The sequence below is a fragment of the Serinus canaria genome, chromosome Z (genome assembly GCF_022539315.1).
Source record: "Serinus canaria isolate serCan28SL12 chromosome Z, serCan2020, whole genome shotgun sequence".
Classification (NCBI taxonomy): Eukaryota; Metazoa; Chordata; class Aves; order Passeriformes; family Fringillidae; genus Serinus; species Serinus canaria.
The window spans coordinates 38623125-38649627 of record NC_066343.1 but is presented as its reverse complement, the minus strand read 5'-3'; the positions used below and the strand labels follow the sequence as shown (position 1 = coordinate 38649627).

Sequence of the window (26503 nt, the reverse complement as noted above, 5' to 3'; positions counted from 1 at the left end):
CCCTCTCAGCAGAGATAATCAGCACATCTCCGTAGACCCTGTACAGAACACGGAGTTACGTACTCTCGAGCACATGACGTTCATTAAAACGGAGTGCGAAAGGAAGGGGAGAGAACGTCTGACAGGGACAAAAAAAACCTGTTTCGAGTCTGCTTTTAGTTCAGCCGCCGCCCGCTCAGCCCACGGCGCCAGCGCCGCACCTGCACGGAGCCCCGGGCGAGCAGCGGCCGCCCCGGCCTGCGGGCTCGGCTGGGAACACAGGGGCCGCGCTGGGACGCCGCTGGCAGCGACTCAGAGTCACAGAAATGGGTGAGGCTACAAGACACGAGGTCATTTGGTCCAGCCTGTCTGCTCAAGCAGAATCATCCAGGAGGAGGGGGCACAGGCTTGTGTCTATACAGTTCTTGAGTGTCTCCCGTGAGGGAGACTCCACAACCTCTCTGGACAATCTGTTTCAGTGCTCGGTCACCTGCACAGTAAAGTTCTTCCTCTAGGAAGTTCTTCAGGTGGAACTTCCTGTGCATCAGTTTGTGCCCATTGCCTTTCGTCCTAGTGCAGGGCGCCACTGAGAAAAACCTGGCTCTGTCCTGTCGACACACGCCTTTTCGATACTTATACAGCGTTCACAACAGACAAGGAGACAGGCTCTGTTCTTGCTATGCGGCAGCGCCCCGCCACCCGAGGCACCGGCACCGTCCGCCAGGCCCAGCTCAGCGTTAAATCCACGCACACTCGGGAGCCTCATGGCGCCCAAGCCTGCGCCGCCCTGGGCGGAGCCGCCGCAGCTCCGCCCGCCCCGCTCCGCGTTCCTCGCGGGCGCCGCGGGTGCCGAGCGCCGCCGCCCCGGCCGCTCTCGCCCCGCCTCGCCACTCACGGTGAGCGGCGCCCGCGTAGGGGCGGCTGCGGCCGCGTACGGGGTGGGGCGGCGGAGCTTCCTGTGTGCGGCTGCGCCGGGGCGCTTAGGCCGGGGCCGCGGGCTGGTGGCCGCAGCAGCAGTAGCCGTGGGTCTGCGCGTGTGCGGCGGCGGCCCAGCCAGGAGCGGCGGGCGGGCGGCAGCGTGGGACATAGCGGTGAGGCCCGGGGAGGGTGCGGGGCGAGGGGCGCAGGCAGAGCCCGCAGGGTCACCGAGGGAGGGGCGGAGGAAGGGGGAGCCCGCGGCGGTACTGCTGCCCCGCTGCGGGACGGGCGGCGCGCTGGCCCCTCCTCCGCGGCGGGGCGGAGGGGCCGTGCGGGCAGGCCGTGCGGGCAGGCGGCGGTGCCCGGCGTCCCCGGGAGGCTGCGCGAGGCCCTCTGAGTAGCGCCGGAGCCGGGGTGACCTGTGGGAAGAGGAGAGCCCGAAGGGCCTGATTGTCCCGGAATGCAAGGGGAAATTTAATTTATTTCAACTGATTTCCCTCGTACTTCCTCACCACAGCCCACTGAACCTGGCAGTCCCTGCGGTCGCTTGAGGAGTGGTGACAACCTGACGGCCCCCGATGGGAAATGAGCCTGGCTCGGCCGAGGGGACCCCCGGGCTGCTGTTCAAAAGCCTTTTGATCCTCCCCTTTGTTTTTGTTAATTCCCGATGCCTTGGAGGTCTTGTACCCTGGGGCCTTTGTTTGAAGCTTCCGTGGCGGCGGTGGTTAAGGTGCTCAGAGCTTGCCGAGCTCGCAGCTGTGTCTTGCGGGAGCTCCGTCAGCAGAGGGGAGTTCAGCACTGCTCTTACCTCACGGGCAGGCTGACCCTGAAAGCGTGCAAGTCCTCAGGGGTGCCCTCGTGTCGGGAGGTTGCGAAAGAACAGAACCAGTTCGAAGTAGCTGGTCGGTGGAGTTTAAAATTTATAATCCAGTCTGGACTTGCTTAATTTAAGTGCTGCAATCTTGATACTGCTTTCTGCTGAAGAAATCGTAGTAAATAAGTATTTTTTCAGTTTTACAGTACCACCTTTTTAATTCCTCTTGCAGAGCAGTAGGAAGATGTATAGTCTAACAGTATAAAAGAACTTATAGAAAATTGTGATGTCTGCATCTGTTGTTATGCTTCTGATTTTATTTTTAATTTGACAATAGGCACTTTAGTATGGGTCTGTACAGTTGATGTTCTGGTGTCCCTAGTTTTTGAGGTTTCACAGCATACAAGCTACTTGTAAAGAAATGATGCATAAGAAAAGCTTTTTTGTAAAGAGTTTTTATTGATAACGGTATTTCTGTTGGTCTTGTGTAACAGTAGATATGTAAATAAAATGTTAGCTCATTTCCCATTCTCACCTGATTATTGAAAAGAAAAAAAATTATTCCCACAAAGCACCTTCTCTTAATTTGTGCAAATATATGGTGTCTCTGACAGGAATTTAAAGGTGCAGCATCATGGTTATGAAAGCTACACTAGAAGATGATGATTCAGGATGGGAACTCGGTATGCCTGACAAAATGGAAAAGAGTAATACCAGCTGGATAGATATAACCCAGGATTTTGAAGAAGCTTGTAGAGGTGAGTTGTAGTCCTTTCATTCTGAGAAATCTTGGAATCCTTTGGAGGCCTGAGCATAGTTCTTTTGAACTCTTTTGATCTATAGTTTGACTCAGGTTCAGGCTTCAGATGAACGAGCTACATTGATTCTGTGTTAACTCTTGAGGTTGGAATTATCATGAACCACCTCACTTTGTTTCCTCTTCCAGATTACATAAATACATCTTTAATGAAAGTTTTTTCATCTTATGCATTTTCACATTTGCTTTTTTTCTGTTCCAAAGATTTCTTAGTGTCTCTTCTACCTAGTGGAAATGTCATTCCTGCATGCAGAATAAGGACTCTGTTTCTTGCATATTTTTGGATCTCCAGGGTCCAGTAATTTATTTAATTCATCAGTGCATCATTTTTCATCTTTGAAACAAGTCTGAGTTTTTGAAGTGATGCAGTGCATCTCAGTAATGGGAAAGCAGTTGCTTCCATTTAAACAGTACCTTTATTACTGTTGGGTGCTACTGCTAGTTTACAGTTTTTTCAACTGATTTTGTGATGACACTAGGGAAAAATAAGTATAAAACCTGCATCTTGCTACTCAGAATATTACATAATGATAAACACAATTTCTCTGTATTATTTCTCTATATTACTCTAAAGTACTTATAAATAAATATTCCTCTATATTACTTATATCTGTAATAGATTACTTATATCTGCACCCATCAAATATACCTAAAAACTCCTTTAAAAGTTATGAGGGAAAGCAAATCTTTCAGTAGTCTCTCCTGGAAAAGACTTAAGACATGTGAATAAATGAGCAGAGGGGTAGCTGTATTCCAGGCTATTCAGATGCTACTGTTTCACAGAATAATCATCACAGAATGATTTGTACTGAAAGGGAGATTAAAGAGCCTCTCATTCCAACTCCCCATGCCATGGACAGGGACACCTTTCACCAGACTGTGTTGCTCAAAGCCCATCCAGCCTGGCCTTGAACAGTGACAGGGATGGGGGATCCACAGCTTCTCTGGGCAGCCTGTTCCAGTGACTCAGCATCCTCACAGTAAAGAATTTCTCATTTTTCACAGTAAAGAATTTATCTAATCTAAATGTCTCTTTAAGTTTAACAGCATTTCCCCTTGTCCTATCAGTACATGCCCTTGTAAAAGGTCAATCTCCAGCTGTTTTCTAGCCTTCCTTTATGAACTGGAAGGATGCTAGATGGTCTCCATAGACCTTTTTCTTCTCCAGGCTGAAGAGCCCCAACTCTTTCAGCCTGTCTTCACAGGAAAGGTGCTTTAGCCTTCCATTCATTTTTGTTAGACTCTTACAGATCCATGTCCTTCCTGTGCTGGAACGCCAGACCTGGATGCAGTGTTCCAGGTGGGGTCTCATTAGACCAGAGGGGCAGAATCCCCTCCCTTGACCTGCAGCCCAGTATATTGTTTCTTTGTGCTATGAGTGCGCTGTGTGCTTAGTAATTCTAAGACTTCTTTAATTCCTAGAATAACAGAGGGGTGAGGGCACACTATTAACCACTGGGGTTTTCTTAAGTCTTTCAGTCTTGGAAGTGCTTCGTAAGTAAAAACAGTAGTGTCATGGGTTGACCTGGGCCAGATGCCAGGCACACACCAAAGCCACTCACTCCCCTCTGCAGCTGGACAAAGGAGAGAAAATTTAATGAAGGTTCATTGGTTGCGATGAGGGCTGGGAGGGATCACTCACTGAATACCATCGGGGCAAAACAGGCTCAACCTAGAGATATGAAGGGAATTTATTACTGACAAAATCAGAGCAGGACAATGAGAAGTAAAATAACCCCTTAAAAACAGCTTCCTGCCAGCCCTCCTTCCTTCCAGCTCTGCCTCCTACCCCAGCAGTGCAGAGAGACAGGGAATGGGGGTTATGGCCAGTTCATCACCCCAGGCTTCTCCTGCTGCTCCGGGAGGGGAGGTGTTTCCCTGGGGTCCCTCCCACAGGAGACAGTTCTCCATGAACTTCTCCAACATGGGTCCATCTCATGAGCAGCAGCTCTCAGTGAACTGCTGCAATGTGAGTCCATCCTGTGGGCAACAGTCCTCCCAAACCTGCTGCAGTGTGGGTCACTCTTTTACAGGATGCAGTCCTCCAGTACAGGCTGCTCCAACATGTGAGCAGGGCCCCTCTTTCTGCAGGTTTCCCATAGGTTCACAACCCTTCCTCAGGTATCCACCTGCTCCAGTGTGGGTCTCCTCCATGTGCTGCAGGTGGTTCTCTCCATTCCCATGGGTCTCAATGTGCTGCAGGGGCACAGCTGTTTCACCGTGGTCTGTGCCATGGTCTGCAGAGGAATCTCAGGTCTGGCACCTGGAGCACCTCCTCCCCCTCCTTCTTCACTGACCTTGGTGTCTGCAGTGCTCTTCTCCCGTGTTCTCACTCGGCTCTTCTCCATCTGCAGTTGAAACTGTGCGATTTGTTTTTTTTTTTGTTTTTCTTCTTAAATCTGTTACCGCAAGGTATTATTGTTTCTAATTGGCCCAGCGGCACATCCGTCTCTGGAGCCACCAGGGATTGGCTCTTCTGGACATGGAAGAAGCTTCTAGCAGCTTCTCACAAAAGCCATCCCTGTAGTCATGCTCCCACAAGCTACGAAACCCAGACCATGCAAATCCAATGCAAGTAGAAATGCCTGATCTGCTTCCTGCAGCTTATTATGTCTTGGCATAAGGCAGTTTGGTGCATGACAAGACTACCCTGGAAAAGTTGTGCTAATAGGATGATTGTAATTGTTTGTTTTGTCCTGTTCCTTTATAGAACTGAAGTTAGGAGAACTGCTTCATGACAAGCTGTAAGTATGTGTGTGGGATAGTTCTGGCTTTTAGATAAGATTACTGCAAACATGTTGATGTTACCTAATAGCTAAGCTTTTTTAGACTTTTACATTAAATAAAGTATTTGAAGTACGTAGAGTATCATACATTTCTTAGCAGTGTGTATATGCAGCACCTGTGTGAATGCTGAACATATATGATGCTCTAAGTATAACATTACATTTTTCAATGTGATTGAAATTGTATTTCAGAAGTTCATAGCACATCTTATGATCTGTGGTGATTACATTACTGCACTGTCTTATGGGACTTGCTTTTGTGAAAAAAGGCCAGAAAGATTTTAAATTGGTTGCCCCAAACGTCACTATCAAGTATTTGATGACCAATCTGTATGCCTTAATGCAATGTAAATAACATGCTAAAGCAGAAATTGAGAACTCTACATTGAAAGTATATTTCAAAGAAAAGCATGTGGTAAAGACTTGCTGAATTTATTAAAGAATGTTAAATTTAAATAATTTAAGTATTTTAAAGATTAAATTATTCTTCTTAGTGAAGGTGTTTACTTGGGTAAAGAAAAAAGTTGTATTTGAAACTAATAGCTCTGAAAACAGAAACATGCTATTAAATTAAAACCTGCTTAAAAGTATGTGCAATTATGTCACTAGCTAGTTACTAAATGGAATCAAAGCAAATTGTCATGTGTAGCAAATACAGAATTTAAATTCTCAGAATTTAATTGTGCCACATGCAAAAAACTTTTTATAAAGCCTGTCGCAGAAGTTCTGAGAAGTGTTGTGATAAAGTGAAGCACTGTATCTCTTCATATGTTGGCAAGTCTTTTGGTGTGGCTCTTCTGCAAGCTTTTTTTCTTCTGCCCTGACTACAAGTGATATATTGTCACATGCTAAGGGTTTTTTTAAACACCAGTTTTGTTAACATGCTCATTTTAAACAAAGCTGGTATATTCAATACATATTAGTCTATGTTATTTATATTGTCATTAGTGTGTGGGGGACATATCTTACTTGGTTTTATGGGTGTGGTATACTGAGGAACAGCTTGTTCTGTTCATATCAGTTTATGATTTTACATGATGTTTAAGAAGATGCTATGAAGTTTATAGAAATAAGTGTGCAAAGATATAGTAGTAGGATATTTCAATCGGGAGTATTCTTCATCCTTAGAGAAAGGTTAATAATTTTCTTTTACTTTTAGCCATCTCTTTTCCTATGAATTTGTTGAGAGATTCTCAACTTCCTGAAAACCATGACCTCTGAAGATCAATACTAATTCTTACATACCTTATTGAGTGTGGTCAGAATATAGTATACTTGGTTTGTCATCCTATGTTCTTTTTCATTAGTTTGCAAAGACTATTTTATGTAAAATAATTGCATTCAGCACATTTATTTTATTTGTGTTCCTAGTTTTGGTCTTTTTGAAGCCATGTCTGCCATTGAAATGATGGATCCCAAGATGGATGCTGGTATGATTGGAAACCAAGTTAACAGAAAGGTTCTTAACTTTGAGCAAGCTATTAAGGTTTGTGTGAATTTCCTGGATTCGCCTACACTGTCTGTAGAAATACATATTTTTGTCAAATTACACCTAAACACAATACAGCATAAATAATGTTTTCAGTCTTCTGTTGAAATATATGTTTTTCTTTTTCTTTTGGAAAATTAAGTAAAAAGTAGCTTGTAATGTTTACCTTTATTGTTACCTGCATTATCACAATGATGCTAACTCTTCCAGTGAAAAGTAATATGAAATTATTGGTTATTGATACCTCAAGTAAATATATCTCCAGCAGGGTTTTGCAATAACTCTGTGCTTCCCCAAAATGTGTCTTTTATATGAAGATGTACTGGTTAGTTTCTGTTTAACCTGAATGGAAACCAGCTTCTTTAAAAAAGCTGGAAATTAATGCTTTATCATTCTTTGAATTTATCAGCATTGAATGGAAGCCAGATTAATTTACCAGCATTGACAGTAATGATTAACTTTTGATTGAAGGTAAATTGGAGGACTGAGATTGAAAGACTTACTGTTATTTCAGAAAAAGTAATGCACCTCAGAGGGAAAAGTATATTTATGGTGAACATTTGGAATAGAGTCAGAGAACTCCATTAAACGCTAGCTAAGTCATGTAGAATGTATCCAGGATTGCATACATTGGGCAAATTAAATGGTCAAATTTGCAGCCTTTTTGGTGTTGACCTTTAAGGCAGTAAAATACTACAAGTATTTCCAGTTTAAAAAGCAGTCTTCAAAGAGTTGGTCCTGCATATTACTCCTTGTTCAATCTTTATGATGATGATAATACAGTTTTGTGATTTTAGTGTTAGCAGTTAACTGGTTTTAAACTTTTCTAGGCTAGTAATAAATAAGAATTCTTACTTTAGGTCTTCTCTTTGGGTAGTTTTATATTTGGTCATTGTTAACTGGTGGGAATGGAAAGTTTTTAAGAATTTGAGACAAGTTGTAAAGCTGGTTGTTAAAGCCAGTGTTATACAATTACTCTGAAATCTTAAACAAATTTTAATTTCTTTTTTGGCTTTGGTACAAATGAGTTGAATTTTGCCTGTCTGCTTTCATAGTATTTAGCATTTTGGTTGTTTGTTTTTTTTGTTTGTTTTCAAAGGATGGCACCATTAAAATAAAGGATCTCACTTCACCTGAGCTGGTAGGAATAATGGACACATGTTTTTGTTGTTTGGTAAGCATTTTTCTGTTCTTTAGGTTAGATGGTTTTCTTTCAAAATGTAGTCCTTTAATCCATCTTAAAGAAAACGAAAAGAAAAAAACCAGCAGAACTAAAAAAAAAATATTTACCAAGCAGAAATTACATACTTATATTTTAATTTCCTTTTGGTTATTTGCATTATCTATAATGAAAGGCTTACTTTTGATTTTTAATTTTTTCACTATAAGAAATATGGGAGATAGCTGGTAGCACCTTAAAAACTTTAAAAGGTTTTATAGTTTCTGGTTTTATAAATGCATGTTATCTGTAGCCTGCTGTGTATTGATGTTTGACTCTGTTGGAAGCCGAGTGTGCAGTAACTGGTAGCACTCTGTTGCTCCTTTCTGTACAGCCAAAATTGACTGAGGTTACAGAAACATTTTGAACAAAGAAAATAAATCTATTCAGTTAAAATAAGTTGAATATCAGTTACTTATTAATTGCAATTTTTCTGTGTATGTGCTTTAATTTCCTCAGTGAATGGTACTCATTCAGTTATTCTTTCAAATTACATCAAAAATACTGTTTTTTAAAAAAATTCCAATCAGTTTAGTCAGAATGATACGTAAAGATCATAGTATCTGATTCACTGTAACATCATTTGTTTTTCTACTCCCAGTCCCCAAAAGGGGACCATATTAAAAATATGGTTCTACTTAATTATTTGCTATTTCAAATAGAAATTTAAGTTACTGAATCTTTTCCTGTTACTTAAAGAAACATGGAATTGGTAGAGAGGAGGGGATTGTGACAAGAAGTTTTTGTTGTAAAAAAGAGAGAATGTGAAGAACATTAGTGGCTTGTCTCGTAGTCATTTCCATTTTCCATTCACTATTTATGCAGAGAAGGTTTATAAATGTGAAGTTCTCTTAACATAATGCCATGTCTAAATCACAGTCTAAATCTCTTCATAGAAGAGGTTATCCAGTGCCAGAATTCTAGGCTTGAAACACCTTCACTTGCTCTTACTTGGTACTTGGAAGGCAACTTTAATTTTAAGGTTTAGTTTCTTAATGAGTCTTTGAAGCACAGTAAAATGGAGTAAGAATGGATCTATAAAAATGAGGACTTGGCTTTCATGAGTTAAATATTTCATTTCCTTTTCCCTAGATAACATGGTTAGAAGGACATTCCTTGGCACAGACAGTATTCACTTGCCTTTATATTCATAATCCAGACTTTATAGAAGATCCTGCTATGAAGGCTTTTGCTCTTGGAATCCTAAAAATCTGTGATATTGCCAGAGAAAAGGTTAACAAAGCAGCTGTTTTTGAGGAGGTATGTGTTTCCCATCTCCTGTGGGGTAAAATATGCAACATTATACCATAATGCAGGTAAAACAATGTATTAGTGACATTTGTTAGTGTTTATTTCGAGGATACTGTAGGAATAGCAGTTCATCATCTTAGAAGTATTAGACTGGATACCTTTAAAGTGCACTTTTCCCCAATGAAGGTGTTTCATGCTCTCTTCTGTATTTTCCTTGAATACTGGAGCCACATAAATACTTTAATCAAGAAGCAGTGCAAGTCTTGTGGTTAACTATTTGAAATGTGTTTCAGTTGTGAAACTGTTTAATTTTTTAAAATTTTTCTATGTTAGATAGTAATGATTCTGTTTTGTCTAAAATGTACATCTGGCAATGGAATCAGAGTCCTGTTTTCTGTGCTCAGAGCAATCTGTTTCCTCTGAGCTTGGACAAGTCACTCTTGCTGACTATATCTAAACCAGATCAAATACTACTTTGCAGCTATAGTTCTTGTAACATATTGATAGGATGTCAGTTTATGAAAATGGGAAGGGCATGTTGGTATTAAGGATTTATGCAGAAAATAATTACCAGAAGCTAGATTTGGGTGGGAAAGTCATTCAGTGTATTCATTCTGAGTGCATTCAGCTGTGTAGACTAAGTCTGGACTTCTCTACTTGATGGAATTAAACCAAAGCAAACCCCATGCCCACCCCCAATCACTCTTCCAAAAGAGAAAAAAGAGCAAAAAGACCCAAAACCTAATAAGGAAACAACTCCCAGAAAAACCTAAACCAAAAGGAAAACCTCAAACCCCAACCTGAAAATGTAACTACAACTTTTATATTTCACTACATATTGCTTCTTTGATTTTTCTTTTTTAGGAAGATTTTCAGTCAATGACTTACGGATTTAAAATGGCCAACAGTGTAACAGATCTTAGAGTTACAGGTACAGTTTGTACTTTCTTTGTATCTGTCCAGCAGCCTCTTACTCTTTTGAGCATGTGATTGCTTTCAGACTCCAATTGCTTGGAGTCTCAACTGTTAAGTTTTTTATTTGTATTGTGGAAATTGCTGATTTGGTGTAAAAGAGATCACATTATTTTTCCTTGAAAAAATGGTTCAGTTATCTTGTGAAGTCTCTGAGAAATAGAAGTACTTTTAGATGTGCCAGTGAAGTGGCTAGGCATGAGCTCAACGTGGTAAAGATACAGACCAATGGAAAGTGCATTGCTTGAATTCTGCTTTTTTCCTCATAATTTGTTGTCCTTTAAATAGGTTGCTTTAGAAAAAAAAGCAATCTAGTATTTTTACAGCTATATATACTTATGTTATTAAGTACATACGTAAGTATTTACATTAATCTTTTGATGCACTATTTTTTCATGTATATTTGAGCTTTCCATTGATTTATTTTTTAAAAGCTTGTGCACACTTTAGCTTTGCATCAGTTGGTCTATACTCTGATTTTTGATTGTTCCAAAACATCCCCACCATTCCTTACAAGATTATTTTTTGTCTGGTCTTTAGCTAATGGATATGTAAAGCGCTTTTAAGTTTGATCTTCCCTGTAAAACTTCTTTTCCCCTGAGCGGTGTAGTGTGCCTAGAAATGCTTCTCAGCTTTTAATTGTGCTGTGATTTTTTCCAGGTATGCTGAAAGATGTAGAAGATGACATGCAAAGACGAGTGAAGGTATTGTTTTCATGTTTGTCTTGTCAATTATAATTATTTCAGGTGTTCTTAACATAGGTTTGGAGTAGGGAGTTGGATTATGTGGAATGAAGGAGGTTTGTGTCATTGTGGTGGGTTTTTTGAAGGACTGCTATAATGGTTTCTGTAATGTGATTTTAATTTGCCCTCTAGCTAAATCTTCAGACTTTATTTGTAAACTCCTTGGTAGTTGCTTCAGTAGTAGTTGAAGCTGGAATCATGGTGCAGAAGATAACACTGGACTGGGACATAGAAATAGGTATTTAGCTTTCAGGTTTTAGGCAGATATACTATGTAATGTTAAAGAAGTTACTTAATTTTCCTTTACCACAGCTTACAACGTTGCTTATTTGCAGAATTTACTGAGATAGTTCATATTACTGTAGGACAGTCGTTCGTGTTATCTGGATTATATTTTAAGAATTTTTTAATTTGAAAACTGATTTTTTGGGTTATTTAACTGGTGGATGTTTTAGAGAAGGCAAAGGGATTTTATTAGTAGCTTCCCTTTGCAATTTTTAGTAAATTATTTTACACTTCTTTACCTTGCAGAGCACCCGAAGTCGACAAGGAGAAGAGAGAGATCCGGAAGTTGAACTTGAAGTAATGTATTGTTTGCTTTTTTCCTGGATTTCATGGATGTAAATGGGAGATTTAAATATGGCGTAACCACACCCATGCATATAAGAAGCAGGAAGTGTGACCACCCAGGAGCATGGGAAAGAGCTGACAAACAGCTGGCTATGCCACGGCTTTTTGTGTGGCAGTTTGTGCAGGGAAGGCAGGAGTCCTCTGGGGGTTCTGCACACCACAGTACAAGAAAGCCATTAAGGTATTAGAGAGTGTCCAAAGAAGGGCCATGAAGATGATGAATGGCCTTGAGGGGAAGCTGTATGAGGAGCAGGTGAGATCACTTGCTCTGTTCAGCCTGGAGATGAGGAGACTGAGGGGAGACCTTTTGCAGTTAACAGCTTCTTGTGAGGAGAGGAAAAGGGGCAGGCACTGATCTATTCTTTGGTGGTGACCAGTGACAGGACTTGAGAGAAAGGCCTGAAGTTGTGTCAGGTGAGGTTTAGGTTGGGTATTAGAAACAGTTTTCACCCAGGGAGTGGTTGGGCACTGGAGCAGGCTCCCCAGGCAGGTGGTGACAGCACCAAAAGTCTTGAATCCAAGAAAATTTGGACCACATTTAAGTACTCGGGGTGGGCCAGGAGTTGGGCTGGATGATCCTTCTGGGTCCCTTCCAACACAGGATATTCTATGACTCTATAATCTAATATCTACTGCTTAGTAATTAGCAGTATTACTTTATTACAGCATCAACAATGTTTAGCTGTCTTCAGCAGAGTCAAGTTTACCCGTGTCTTACTCACCGTCCTAATAGCTTTTACGAAAAAAGAGGTATGTTCATTTAATGTTTCTGTGTTTGCATTGGGATCCTGTGAAATACTCATTTTTCATTCTTTAAAATCAGGTAATTACTGTGTAGATTCAGGAGATTTGAATTGATGTGGATGGAGGTAAAGCTTTGACTAAAGCCTTGCAGTGGCAAATACTCGGTTGTTGTTCAAAGTCGGAAAGATAGGGAAGGCTGGTAGCTGGCATTATCATGGCCTTGCAGAAAGAGAGAATATTTATTAGAAATCGTTTAAAAATATTTATGGAATTCTAATTACTCTTTTCACAAATAAGCAAAACTTCTTGTTTGGGTTCAGTTCCCTCCTGTGGAGTTACCTGATACTGGGTAGTATTTTGTCCATATCAGCAGAACTCTATGCTTTTCTTTCCGTGTGATATGGAATGTATATCTAGATATCTTTGGTCTGAGAAGAGGAATTTAATAGCATTCCCTAAAATTTCCCTGTTTTTTGAATAAAAGATTTCCTAATTGCTGAGAGGGGAAGGAACTTCATGTTTTAAGGCAAAGGGCTAGAACTACATGCCCCCCCAAGCAGACTCTCATGCATTGTGTACAAGACTTTCAGTTGTAACTATTGTAAAGTCTTACACAGCAAAATATACAGCATTGAATTTATGTACAGATACATAAAATACACTACCACACAAAAATGTTGGGTTGTTTGGGTTTTTTTTCCATAACTGATTATGTAAGAATATCAGAATTTTAATGCCCTTCCTTCTTTTTTATACTAACATTAATTAGATAGAATAATGGTAATAATTGTTTCCTGCCTTTCAGACGAGTGCAGTTGCAGAAGCTCAGAAACTAATGACTCAGGCAGCTGACTTGCTCTCTGCCATACACAATTCACTGCATCATGGTATGCAGGCACAAAATGATACCACTAAAGGAGGTATGTATCAAATTACACCATTTTTTTCCTTTCTAGGATATGATCCCTTCATAAACATAAATACTTTTGTATATTAAAAAAAAAAGTTGAAATCACTATTTATTTTCAACTAAAACACTTGTTATGCAAGTTGTTACAGATTTGCATTGCTTGATATTAATTTTATTTTACCAGGTGGTTGTTCTCCTGAGAGCAACACTGTCATTTCAAAGCCAGAGATAATGTGAACTTTTGATTAGGTGCGTTGCACTTGGAATCAGTGTGTATGCATTTTAAAATAGGGAACAGTACTTCATTGTTTTACATGCAGACTCAGGTTTTTTAAAGAGTAATCATTGTCGTAGTTGGGTTGTTGGAGTCTCAGGAAGTCAACTGTCACTTAAAGAATTCATTTTGGCTAACTGAATAATTTGTATTATTGAAGGGGGTTCTGAAAACACAACTTATATGCAGCTTTTTTCTGTCTCTCTCCCCTCCTCCTTCTTTAGATCATCCTATTATGATGGGGTTTGAGCCACTTGTTAATCAGAGATTGCTGCCACCAACTTTTCCTCGATATGCAAAAATTATCAAAAGGGAAGAAATGGTCAATTATTTTTCCAAACTAATAGACCGAGTAAAAACTGTATGTGAAGTAGTCAACTTAAGTAACTTGCACTGTATACTGGTAAGCATGAGTATTTTTTATTTATTGCCAGAAATAAGATCTGAAAATGTGACTTGCAAAAAAATCATTCCATATATGCATGCTCGTGATCACTGGAGAGAAAACTGAGCACTTTGTATGTATTTGGTGTTTTTAACTGTTAGGCCCAATTTCAAAATTTATTATCCTTCCGGACAGTTACTACTTTTCTCCTTTTGATAAAGATCTTTTCTTTCAAACATCTCACTTTTCCCATAATTCATTAAATACTTGTGTCTTACTGGCCAAGGCCAAGCAAGTTTCTTTGATTGAACAGCTGTTTCTATAGCAACAGAACATAATTCTTTGCTATATGTCTGATTTTTTTTCAAGTTCATTAAGCAGTATTCTGCACATGTGCCTATAACACAAGAGGGCACTAAATAAGTGTTCCCTAAATAGGATAAAGTTGAGCACCTGCTTATATTCTTTCCTGAGTAACTGATGTTACTCTTAGTTACTGCCTACATTTATTAGAAGACACTTAAATGCTTGAAATATTTTTTGGTATCCATGCATTCATTGACTGATAAAAGAGATATAGTTAAAACAAACCTCACATCTTCCTATTTCCCATTTAATTAATGAAAGGAGTGTTTGCATGAAGCACCTGGTACCAGTTAAACCTTGCCTGGGTTTCAATCAGGCAATTCTCAGTTTTGTTCAATACCTAGTATAGTTACATCATGATCTTAACAATCTCACAGTGCTTTTTTTTTTCCTGTACTATCATCTCTCTAGTTGTAGCATTTGAAAATTCGGAAACCTTTTAGGTTAGGTAATGAGTAATTGCAGAAAAACTTCTTCAATTACAAATCTGTTACAAATAATGTATTTTGTTTTGTTCAAGCTATTCATGGTCTGTTCTTAAGTTGTGTAAGCTATGCTGTTTGTGTATATTTTTAAACAAAATACAGGTGTATCTGCACAGCTGTATATGTTTGGTTAGGAAAGGTGCATGTGTGTGTGTAAAAATGATTATGTGTATATTTATATATATAGGAATTGGTATATTAACCTGATTTTTCTTTTTGTCTTTTCCTACATATATGTTAGGACTTTTTCTGTGAGTTTAGTGAGCAGTCACCATGTGTTCTTTCAAGATCCCTGTTACAGGCAAGTACCAATTATGTCTATTAATAAAATACTTCTGTATTCATTATAAATTCCTGTTCTTTAAGTATTTCAATAATTTGTAGGTAAGTTAATAATAGTTAAGTGGTAAATATGTTCTGGTGATATTAAGTATTAAGTATTATGGAAGAAACGCTTTGCTATGAGGATGGTTAAGCATTGGAAGAGGCTGCCCAGGGAAGTTGTGGGTGTTCCACCAAGCATTCAAGGCCAGGAAGGTGTTCCTGCCTATGGCTGGGAGTTTGGAACTAGATGATTTTTAGTGACCATTCCACTACAAACCATTCTGTGATTCTATATATGGAGGCTTATGTTTTGATCTATTTTTTAAAATGATTTTTAAATGCTGTTGCTTTGATCATTTTAGTACATGCTAATTGAAATGGAAGGCGTTTAATTTTTTTTTTCTCCACCATAAAGCTGTGCCTGTACACACATTTTTATGCTGCTCTCCATGTGCTTTGCCATTTTGGGACTGGTATTTGTATTCCTCTCCCTGTTTGGACAGAACTTAATGTACAGACTGCATCTGTTGCTGCAATAGTAAAACTGATGATTGGTGCAGAATAATAGGGTGCCCCTGGATGCCAGAACTTCTTTACATTTGATCTCTGTTAATGTGTAGAGCCAATGGACTATAACTGTAGGCAAGTAAAATGTGTCCCTAGTGTGTGTGTTCTCACCTTCCACTACATGTGTAATCCCTGTCAGTGCCTTACAGCACAGTTTTTTCTTCAGCTGCTGAAGAACCATGTAAGAAAGGGATATAGCAGTCATGGAGGGAAGTTAAATCACTTTCAGACATGACTGATGTACGTAGCATCCAGAGGGATTGAAAAACATCAACAGTAGTCTGGAGATACATCCTTATCTGTGTCCAGAGAAGGCACATATTTTTTGCTAATCTTCAGAAATGTCCGATTTAATATCCAAGAAATTAAACAATTTTGCATGCACTCTATTATGCAAGTAATAGGGCTGTATTTGGTGTCATGGGAATACCAAAGAAGTGTCAGGTCTCAGTATTTCTGAGTCTTTACCTTGTTGAACCATTTTAATTCTTAAAGTAATCTTACAATTTTATTATATCAAAAAGGTACTGCCAGAGCTTTCTATTAGTAATTCTAGAGCATTACTTTTGAGTTAAAACATGTTTCTAAAAACACATATTTACTTTTAGACAACTTTCCTAGTAGATAACAAGAAGGTGTTTGGCACTCATCTCATGCAAGACATGGTAAAAGATGCCTTAAGATCTTTCGTCAGTCCTCCAGTACTTTCTCCAAAGTAAGTGGATCTTGAGTGTACTTGTATGTGTTTACGTCTGATGAAATGATATTTCTGCTTACAAGAGCAGTGACAATTGTACAAAAAACATACATTTTGTACATAGTGTTTACATATGAAGGACTCAGTTGCTGTTGCTGCACTTGTGTTTCTTTTTTGTTTTGTGCTACATAGACTGGTGGCATTTATAAAAAAATCTGTATATAAATGGATATTTCCTTTTTAGGTGTTGTCTTTATAATAACCACCAGGCAAAAGACTATATTGATTCCTTTGTCACACATTGTGTTCGGGTAAGTGTTCTTTCCAATTATAACACTTATGTGTGTGTGAGAACTTGGCAGATTTGTATACATTTGAAAATAAGACAAGTTATTTTATACACCTGACATGAAGGCAAAACTGAAGAAATTGGCCATCTTAAATTGGTAATGCCTTTTAAAAATCTGGTGTAATTATTGCTGGTTTTCTTCTGCTTCCAGATTTTTATTTAGCATTTCATTTTATAAGAAATCTGCACCTATTTAGAGTAGTTTCATGTCACAAATGCTTATCACTAATAAACACAAAATTATTTTAATATTCTGTTCAGTTTCCGTTTAAGATTTTGTTGTGGAATGTGGCATGATGAAAATCTTAAAATCAGAATTATTTAGGTTGGAAAATACCTCCAAGCTCATTGAGTCCAAACCAGCACTGCCAAGTCCATCACTAAACCACACCCCTAAGTGCCACGACTACACATCCTTTAAATACCTCCAGAGATGGTGACTCAACCACTTTCCTGAGAAGCTGGTTCCAGTGCTTGACAAACTTCATTGTGAAGAAATTTTTCTTAATATTCAGTACAAACCTCCCCTGGCACAACTTGAGGCCATTCCCTCTTGCCCTTCACTTGACAGAAGAAATGACCCCACCTGGCTGCACCCTCCTTCCAAGTGATTGTAGAGAGTGATAAGGCCTCCCCTGAGCCTCCTTTTCTGCAGGGTAAAATAAAAACACCCCCTAGCTTCCTCAACCACTCCTCACAGGGGTTGTGACACAGACCCTTCCCCAGCTCCATTGCTCTGGTGTGGACATGCTCTTCAGTGTCTCTTGTTGTGTGGGGCCCAGAAGTAAATGAGGTTTGAGGCAAGGCCTCACCCACCAGTACTGAGTACAGAGGGACAACCACTGCCTTGGTCCTGCTGGACTCCGTGTTTCTGATACAGGCCAGGATACCATTGGCCACCTTAACCACCTGGGCACATGGATTTAGGTATAAGAAATACCTCTTTAGCCCCAGGCATTTTGTTCTGGTGACCTTCCTAATGGATGCTGACTTAATCTCATACCAACTTGTGTGCAGAGAATTTGGCTTTTGCATCACTCCATAGAGTTTGCTTTCTTGCTAACTTGCACTTTGTAGGGAGTAGTAAGGAACCTGCCTCCTAATATAGATATATAAACCAGATTCCTAAATAGTCATCATAGTATTTCTCCTGTAGTTTCAAAGTTGTATTGGTAATTTAAAATTACACTTTGCTTCTTTCAGCCATTCTGTAGTCTGATTCAAATCCATGGACACAACAGAGCTCGTCAGAGAGATAAACTAGGTCACATCCTCGAGGAATTTGCCACACTACAAGATGAGGTAATGTCCTAGGCAGCAGGCCGGCAAAGTTTCTTTCCAGGTATATTTAATGCCAGAGTGAAGCATGGTACTAAATTCTAAATGAATGATGAAAAATCCTTAAAACAAGGACTCCTAAAATTTAGCACTTTAACAAGAAATTGTTAGTATTCATCCAGAAACTTTATGCCAGATGTGTTGAACAAAAACATACTACATTTTTTAAGATGAACTTAGTCCAAAAACTAGACTTCAGAATGACCTGTTGCAATGTAATTTATTGGTAACTGCACAGCTTTTAGGGTCTGTCCTGCTTGTGATTATCAGTCTGCAAGATGCAACCAGGGGGAGATAAACAAGGTGTGCTTACAAGACACCTTTGAAAATTCATCCTTATACCTATGTAAGATGTAAACTGCAAAATTTTATAATTGTTAAAAAGAAAGTAAAAAATGACTCTTAAAAATATGTGCTCTGACTGATTTTGGACATCTCTCAAGGATGGGGAGAGATGAGAAGAAAAAATATATTCTCTTGCTGGAAGTAAGTTTTCTCAGCAGTGAGAGTCATATAATAACAAAATATTTCCCAAGATGTATATGGCAAGGAGAACAATTGAGGAACTTGGAGTTGGAGAGAGATTTTGTGCGCTCCAGCTTTCTTCAAGATGGTTTGAATTTGTTGCAGTATTGTAGCTGAGGTACTGTTTTTTTCCATTTTGTAGCAGGTTATATGGATTGTTTAGGCTTACTCATGATATTTCAACTGTGAGAGACTGTCTTCCATAAAACTTACTACTTAAGACAAAATTTGTCTTGGCAATATTTTAGTTACTCTGGTGGAACATAGTGTGATTCTTGCATATAAAGCTTAAAATTTTTTTTTTTCAATGCAGCTAGATTTTTTTTGAAAAGGAGTAATTATTGCCAATATAGAACAAGTAACACCAGCATGTAATGGGTTCTGAGTTTGTGCTTATGTGACGGCTAGTGATCTATATACAAATATATTTAAAAATTACAAATTTTACCTATCTAATGTTCTTGCTATATTACTGTGTCGAATATTTTTGTTCTGTGCAGCAGAATTTACTTAGGCGAGTATCTTTCCAGTTTTCTGACAGTTCTAGACTTATTTCTGTCTTTTAATCTGGAGCATAAATTTACCAACCCAGTTTGTTAAGATTTTATTTCTGGCTCCGGATGCTGTTTCAGTCAAATATTTTTCCTCCTCTGTCTATTACTTTGAGGTCCTTTGTTTTTTTCAACAGGCAGAGAAAGTAGATGCAGCACTTCATAGCATGTTACTGAAGCAGGAACCACAAAGGCAACATTTGGCTTGCTTGGGCACCTGGGTCCTATATCACAACCTTCGTATTATGATACAGTATCTTCTCAGTGGCTTTGAGTTAGAACTTTACAGTATGCATGAATATTACTACATCTATTGGTAAGAAGATGCTTTATTGACAACTCTTTGAGGAGGGATGCTCCCAGACAGCTATAATTACACATATTTGAAGGAGGGACTTCAAATACGATTTTATGGTCTCAAGCTTATCAACACTGTGTTTGGTTTGCCTATTTATAATACTACAAGTGGAGAAAAAAATCGTTGGTCTCTAGCTTTTTAAACTTACTAAATAGTGTACCTTTTTTTCCTGAAATAGTAATTCTCACTCTGTTTAGCTTTTTGGCAGAGGGTCTTTTATTGACAATGAATGAAATGTGTGGTGATTTTAGAAGACAAGAAGCATGCAGGAGAAAAGCAATTTCCTTTATTCTTTTCTACCTTTGTAGTATCAGGATCACTAGTCTTATTGATCTTTAGTATTCTGGAAATTTCTGCAAAGTTTAAAGTCATAACTGTAATCTGAAAGTTGACTAACTAAAATTAAGTTCTTATCTGGGGTATATTTGAAGAAACATTCTCCACCTTTAGTGAACATGATCACACTATCTGGAAACAGAATACTTTCATTTTTACACTTCCATTCACATTAATTATTTTTCATAGTTAATGGCTTGTGCCAAAAGAGAATTTTATTTTTTTTAACTACCTAGAGACTCTTATGTAAGCTATAAGCCTTCTTACTGAAAGATAAAAACAAATGACACAAACTTCAATGTCAAGTGCAAATGACACAAGTGCACTCAAGTGCAAATGACACAAACTTCAATGTATTGCATTTCTATGTTGTTTCAACAGTGGATTAAGTATTAAGTGAAAAAAGTAATATTTCAGAATTTACCAGAAGATGGCAATCTTTTTCAATTAGTAACTCAATAAGTAGTAGCAACTTCTGTATGAGACAGTATTTTTTCTACCTGCCCATATTTCCCTCTACCAATTTAATAAAACCACTCTTTGTTGGAATTGTCAACTGCTTTCTTACTTGAGGACAAAAAAGAGAAGCAGTTTCTGAGAGGTAATGAGCAAATGAAACTCAAATTTCTCCATAATTTTTCCTCTGATTACAACATTTTTATAACTATTACTACATTTTTATTGTGCTACAAATCTGTAAATTTTTTTTTCTATTCTTTTTCCCCTATTCCTTTTGATTTGAAGTCAAGTAAGATACTTCTTGGAGTTGCTTCCACTTTCTAAAAAATGTTTCTAAAGTCGTCTCTTTAACTCTGAAAGAACTGCATATGGATGTTGTGTGTCTGTGGGCTTGGGCCCTTTATGTAACAATTCACAGCTTTTTAATGCTTGAAAAAGTCAGTAGTTATATTGTTTCTCAGAATAACAAGCCATAACAAAAGCAGAAAAGGTATTAACGTAGTATCTTTAAAAAAAACCCACTTGATTTGGTGGGGAAAGAGTTCTAGAAAAATTTGGCCTTACAGGAGTTTTGAAATAAGAAGCTTAGACTTCACTTAGTAAATGTAAAGAAGCTTGCATACCTTGAGTGAGCTGTTTGTGGTTGAATCTGAACCAGAACACGAATGTAGACAAACATGTTGATTCCAGCCATGCAAAACAAAGAGTTTTCATGGCCCGTAGGAATTGTCCTTTGTTCGGACATGTCCTTTACCTCTTGGAGCAAGTGCCTTGGTACTCGGTGGGACGCATGCAGCCTGTAATAGCTCCGTATGGCTTCTGTGCAGGTACCTCTCCGAGTTCCTGTATGCCTGGCTGATGTCAACACTGAGCCGCGCCGACAGCTCTCAAATGGCAGAGGAGAGGATAATGGAGGAACAACAGAAAGGCCGTAGTAGTAAGAAAACGAAGAAAAAGAAGAAAGGTACCTAGGTGTAGAGTGTTAACATGTCTTTTTTTCCCCTTTCATGCAGCCATGTAGAATTAAAATTCAAAATTTAAACAGCCAAAACTGATATGGGTAGGAAAAATATCCTAATGCTTATGAAAACTGAATGTAAAACTTCTAAGAATTTCCTATTTATTTAGTTAGTTTCTTACTTTCAAATAGATCTTTAAAAAAACCACAAATTCACTTATATTCACCATATATAGTTTCATCTGTTGTGTTCTGTATTGGATCTTCTCAGAGTTTATAATTCCTGCAGAATTATGCTTTTAGTGACTGTAACTAGATTCAAACACTAGACTTTCAGCCTATTTCTGTAATTTCTACTTGGTTTTAGAGGTTCTTAAAGCATGTTTCTTAATTATACAGTGCTGAGTTTCCCTTTCTTTTCCTTGCCACCTTTTCAAGGGGAACAAACAATTGGATATGAACAGCTCAGGATCATATCAAATATATTCCCTTGTCTCTAAAAGTTCAGAAAATTACTAATGTACTTGAGATGCCAAGTGTTGGGCAGTTTGGCACTAATTAAACACTGAAAACTAAAGGGAAACTTACAAGAATGCTGTCAGGATTATTAGGATAAAAAGTGCTTTAACTTCTTAGCCCTAGAAGTCAAAAAGATCCCTGAACTAGGCCTCTTGCATGCAGACTAAGTTTGAGGCTGTTGTTCAGTGTTTTATAATGCCATGGGAATACCACTGACCAGTTTATTCCACTGAGAGTACAATTATGCTCATCTCACTAGTAGGCGTGTCCTGAAGTTTTTTATGTAACCAGGAGTCAGGTGAGCAGAAATACATGTCTAGGCTTTGTATACTTTGTATACTTTGTATACTTTGTTTATTTTAAAATAAAATTAACGCTTATATGACTCTGTGGAAATTTGGAAGATCTCCTCTGATCTGAAATTAGTAAATGTACTTAACACTGAAGTAAGAAAATGTATTTTTTATGTAAAATTCACAGTTCGCCCTCTGAGCAGAGAGATCACTATGAGTCAAGCATACCAAAATATGTGTGCTGGAATGTACAAGGTAACTCATTTGTGTTCTATTTGTTTCAAATTTTTTTGTAATAGGGGTCCTACATCCATTGCATGCCTTCTTTTTTTGTGGTGGTGCTGGAAATTAAGTTCAGATTTATAATTTTCTATGGTAAATTCTCTACAGTTTTTCTATCCTTGTAGTTATACCTACATCATCATTTTGATCTTCCTCAGCAAAATATGACATAAAGCTAATACTTTTCACTATATTTATCCTTTTTTTTTAGACAATGATCGCCTTTGACATGGATGGCAAAGTAAGAAAACCTAAGTTTGAACTGGATAGTGAACAAGTTCGATATGAGCACAGATTTGCTCCATTCAACAGTGTTATAACCCCACCTCCAGTGCACTACCTACAGTTTAAAGTGAGTAATCTTCAAACATGATGCTGCCCATGCTTTTATAGAAGTCATTTACTCACCTGCTTAAATATCACTGTCATGGTAAAAAGAACCTCAAAGTTCACATTGAAGCTGTGTCACAATGGGAAAAACTTCTAGCTTTAGTTTTGTGCAAGATATGTTGCAATGAAGTCTTTATAAACCTAGATCATTAGCAATTGGTCTGATACGGCAATTTAAGATGGTTCTGTTGAGTTGCATGAAAATAACAGACTTCTCTTGGAAGTCTATTAACAGACTTCTTGGCTGTGGTCAATTATAGCAGCATGTTTTTATTAGTGCAGCATGCAAATAGAAAAATAAAAAAGTTAATTTTGAGTAGTATTTAGAAGGGACCAGTGGAGGCTTGTGTAGTCCAGCCTCCTTGAAGTAGCATTATAAATCTCATTACCTGTGTCACTGTCTAGCCAAATCTTAAAAAAGTCAAGGTTGGAGATTTTCCAGCCTATTTGGTTAAACATGATCCAGTTACTTTTTTCTGGTCCTTAAAGTCACAGGATAACTGATTGAGAGCTGCACTATTTTTTTTTTTTTCTTAATGCCCAGTCTGTATATCCAAGCCACAATTATCATGGCCTCTCTTGTTGCATTGTTTGCCATTATAAACAAGGAATCTTTATCTTTTTGTAACTGCCTCTCAAGTAGTTGTAGGCTGCTATTAAAATTACCCATTAGCATCCTTCCTATAAAACTGAAAAAGTCCAGGTCCACTGATCTCTTCTTGTGGCTTATATGCATCTAGGCCCCAACATCTCAACATCTTTATTGAACTGAGTGGATCCAGCCCTGGATGCAGTATTTCAGATAACAGAACACAAATACTGAGTTCAGGATGATAACCTTCCTTGATATGCTGACCATACTCCTGCTTGTATAATCCCATATGAGGCTTGTCTGATTTGTAGTAAGACCACCTTGTTGGCTCATATTGAACTATGTGTTTGCAGTACCCCTGGCTGCTCACCCAGCTGGTTATTAGTCTCACTTGTGGGTTAGTCTGTACTGAAAAAGTGTTATTTTCTATTCCAGTTACTCTCCCCATTTTAATGTTATGAACTGTTGTAGTGGAAATTAAGAAATTATCATGGTATTGTCATTAAAGGTTTTTTTTACATCTGTAATCAAGAACAAAACCAAAATTGAACAATCAAAATTAATCAAAATGAAGTTTTGTACAGTTTCAGCATCTGACATGCTGTAGCTTTGCATAAACAATATACTTTTTTATCTGCTTTTTTCCTGTAATATCATACCCTGTTGTGTGCTACTGTTAAAGCAAATGAACGGCAACTTGTTCAAGAGAGAGGCTGTTTTACATAGATTGTGAGAATTTCATTATGTTTTGTAGCAGTGTAATAGTTGAACACTGTGTTGTTGCTCAGGTTTTGCCATTTTAAGTATTACCAACTTCAGTTTTGATTTTTTAAGTAGTATTTAGTTGACATAACTCTTCTATTGAGTACAGTAATGTGATAGAAACAATCTCCTGGCAATTTTAAATTTTATGTATTTTAACGTGCATTTATGTATTTCTGTAACACACTAGGAAATGTCTGATTTAAATAAGTATAGCCCACCTCCTCAGTCATCAGATCTCTACATGGCAGCTAGCAAGCACTACCAGCAAGCTAAAATGATTCTTGAGAATATTCCGAATCCAGACAATGAGGTAAGACTGAAATACTAGGAAAATGAGTATTTGCTCAAAATAGAGTAAGCAAGTGGGTTTTTTGTCTGGATCTCCTTGAGACCCAAAATGTACTTCATCAAAATGGTGAGAAAATTTGAGTGCTTTGATTAAGGGCTAGACAATGGTCTGTTTCAGTACATCAGCTAGCATAAAGTTGTGCTCACTGTTAAAAAAAACTCTCTCTGCTGAGTACCTGAGATGCTGGATAGCAGCTTATTTCCTTGCATGTTGCCTTCTAGCCCCTTTCTAAAAGCACAGCACTTTTAGCCAGAGAGTGCTAACATGCCTGTCGCGCTTAGTTGGCATCTAGTAATTCAGGTGCTGAGAGGTGGGCAAAATAGGTTTGAATATCATTAGGAGGAAAAGAGTATTGAGTTTGGCACTTGTTGCCTGGAGCAGTTTTCTCAGCACTGAGCTGAGAAAACTGCTCCAGGCAACAAGTGCCAAACTCAACATGGGTAGGCATTTCTCCCTCTTTGTCCATGGCTTAAAACCTTAAATGTCTGTGACTGTATTTTAGAGCAAGGAGGATGCTTTTTCTGTCACATCTAAGTAGATTAAGAATAGTTGCAGGATTAGGTCTTCCTTAGAATTTAGGACTCACTTTCTCCTTTGTGGATCATGGTGGTACTCATACATGAGCTATTTATTTGAGGCCAGGATGGTTAAGAGGTAGTTTTGAGCACAGCCAGAGCATTTCCCTGCAAAAAGCCACCAGTTTCATACATGAGTTCCTCTTACCATTGTGTTGCAATGTTGAAGATTAGATGCCTAGAGTCTATCTATACCTTTATGTGTGAGTGGCACAGACCTTGCTGTAGTTTCCATGTTTTTGTTCTAAAATTGTTAAAGCTGTGGTTTCTGTGGCCTGTTGAATTTTTTAAAAAGTGACTATTAAAATAAATGCACCCTTAATTAAATTTAATTTATTCCGCTATTGTATTTAAAAACAAATCCAAAACACTCTGTTAAACTGATCCTGTAAGAGAAACTCCTGTATTGATAATAGAATATCAACATTACAGTATTATCTTTGAAATAATTGTGAGGTCAAATGCTTTGACTTGAAGACTTCTGTTTAATGTTTAGGTCAATCGAATTCTAAAAGTTGCAAAACCCAATATTGTGGTCATGAAGCTGCTGGCAGGAGGCCACAAGAAAGACTCTAAGGTAAGGAAATGCCAGCTCAATTGAACATAAAATGTAGTAATACATTAAGTTTGGATTCAATGATCTGGGGATTTCCCAACATGAATGGTTCACCTATTTCCATGTAAAACCACCACAGATCTCTTAAGAGCCAAATGAGAACATTCAAGCTGTAGTTCCTCTAAGAACAGGGAAAGTAACTTATTCTTCCCCTGGAAATAAGTTTGTTGTAATTAACTAAATATGGAAAATTCTAACCTATAAATGTTTCCAGAAAAAAAAATGGGAAAAGTATGTTGGACAACATAGACTATAAAGGTATTCTTCAATAGCAGGAACAAGCAAGTTTAACAGCAGCTTGTGTGAACAAAGTAATGAGAATGCTGGCTGCCACAAGGATTGTTTTTTCAATCTGTTGCTGTTTAATTTTTTTTCTGTCTGCAGGTTGTTCTCATAAGTATTAAATGCAGTAGTACTGCTGTCTATTATCTAATCTTAAATCTTTTCTTTATAGGTTCCTCCAGAATTCGACTTCTCTCCTCACAAATACTTCCCAGTTGTGAAGCTTGTTTGAAGTACAAGACATTTTTTTGGAATGCCTGAAGAATATCTGTGTAGCAGATACCAGCTCTAGGAAAGGGAATAACTAGTGCTGCACTCGGACTACGAGGGACGTCCAGGATAAAAATACTGTCACGTGGAATAATCTGTAGTCTGCTGCCTTTATGTGATTTGAATGACAACTGCTGTTTCAAAGTGGTTTGTATAAAGTCTTATTGGATTTTATGCGTGAAGCTGATTTTAATCAACTGTATTATTAAAGAACATTGTATCTTAGTTGATATTATTACAGATTTTGATCATAAATAATTTTTATTACTGCGTTCTGACAAAGTGGTGCATTAGGAACTGAATAAAAATCATGCAGTAGAGCCTCA

The 26503-nt window shown here is 38.3% G+C and overlaps 1 protein-coding gene across 2 annotated transcripts; it reads left to right on the top strand.

The window, feature by feature from the left end:
* Positions 1-902: 902 nt before the first annotated feature.
* Positions 903-26503, top strand: NAA35 (N-alpha-acetyltransferase 35, NatC auxiliary subunit). 2 transcript variants are annotated; one of them, XM_030236694.2, is made up of 23 exons: positions 903-1070; positions 2326-2469; positions 5239-5272; positions 6686-6800; positions 7903-7977; positions 9115-9282; positions 10138-10204; positions 10906-10949; positions 11520-11570; positions 12285-12368; positions 13168-13282; positions 13771-13949; positions 15024-15083; positions 16282-16388; positions 16615-16681; positions 17923-18021; positions 19271-19449; positions 21114-21250; positions 22244-22311; positions 22550-22690; positions 24273-24395; positions 25506-25586; positions 26080-26503. In XM_030236694.2, the coding sequence occupies exons 2-23, from the start codon at positions 2346-2348 to the stop codon at positions 26137-26139; spliced, it is 2178 nt and encodes a 725-aa protein (XP_030092554.1). In that variant the 5' UTR covers positions 903-1070; positions 2326-2345; the 3' UTR covers positions 26140-26503. The 2 variants fall into 2 exon arrangements, with proteins under 2 accessions (XP_030092554.1, XP_009096234.1); XM_009097986.4 differs by lacking the exon at positions 903-1070 and adding an exon at positions 1449-1799.

Bases quoted from the DNA above. Each gene is read 5' to 3' on its own strand.
- NAA35 (XM_030236694.2), top strand. From the start codon at position 2,346: ATGGTTATGAAAGCTACACTAGAAGATGATGATTCAGGATGGGAACTC. The intron at 13,950-15,023 runs GTAAGCATGAGT...CATATATGTTAG, and splicing joins GTAACTTGCACTGTATACTG to GACTTTTTCTGTGAGTTTAG. The intron at 24,396-25,505 runs GTAAGACTGAAA...TTTAATGTTTAG, and splicing joins TTCCGAATCCAGACAATGAG to GTCAATCGAATTCTAAAAGT.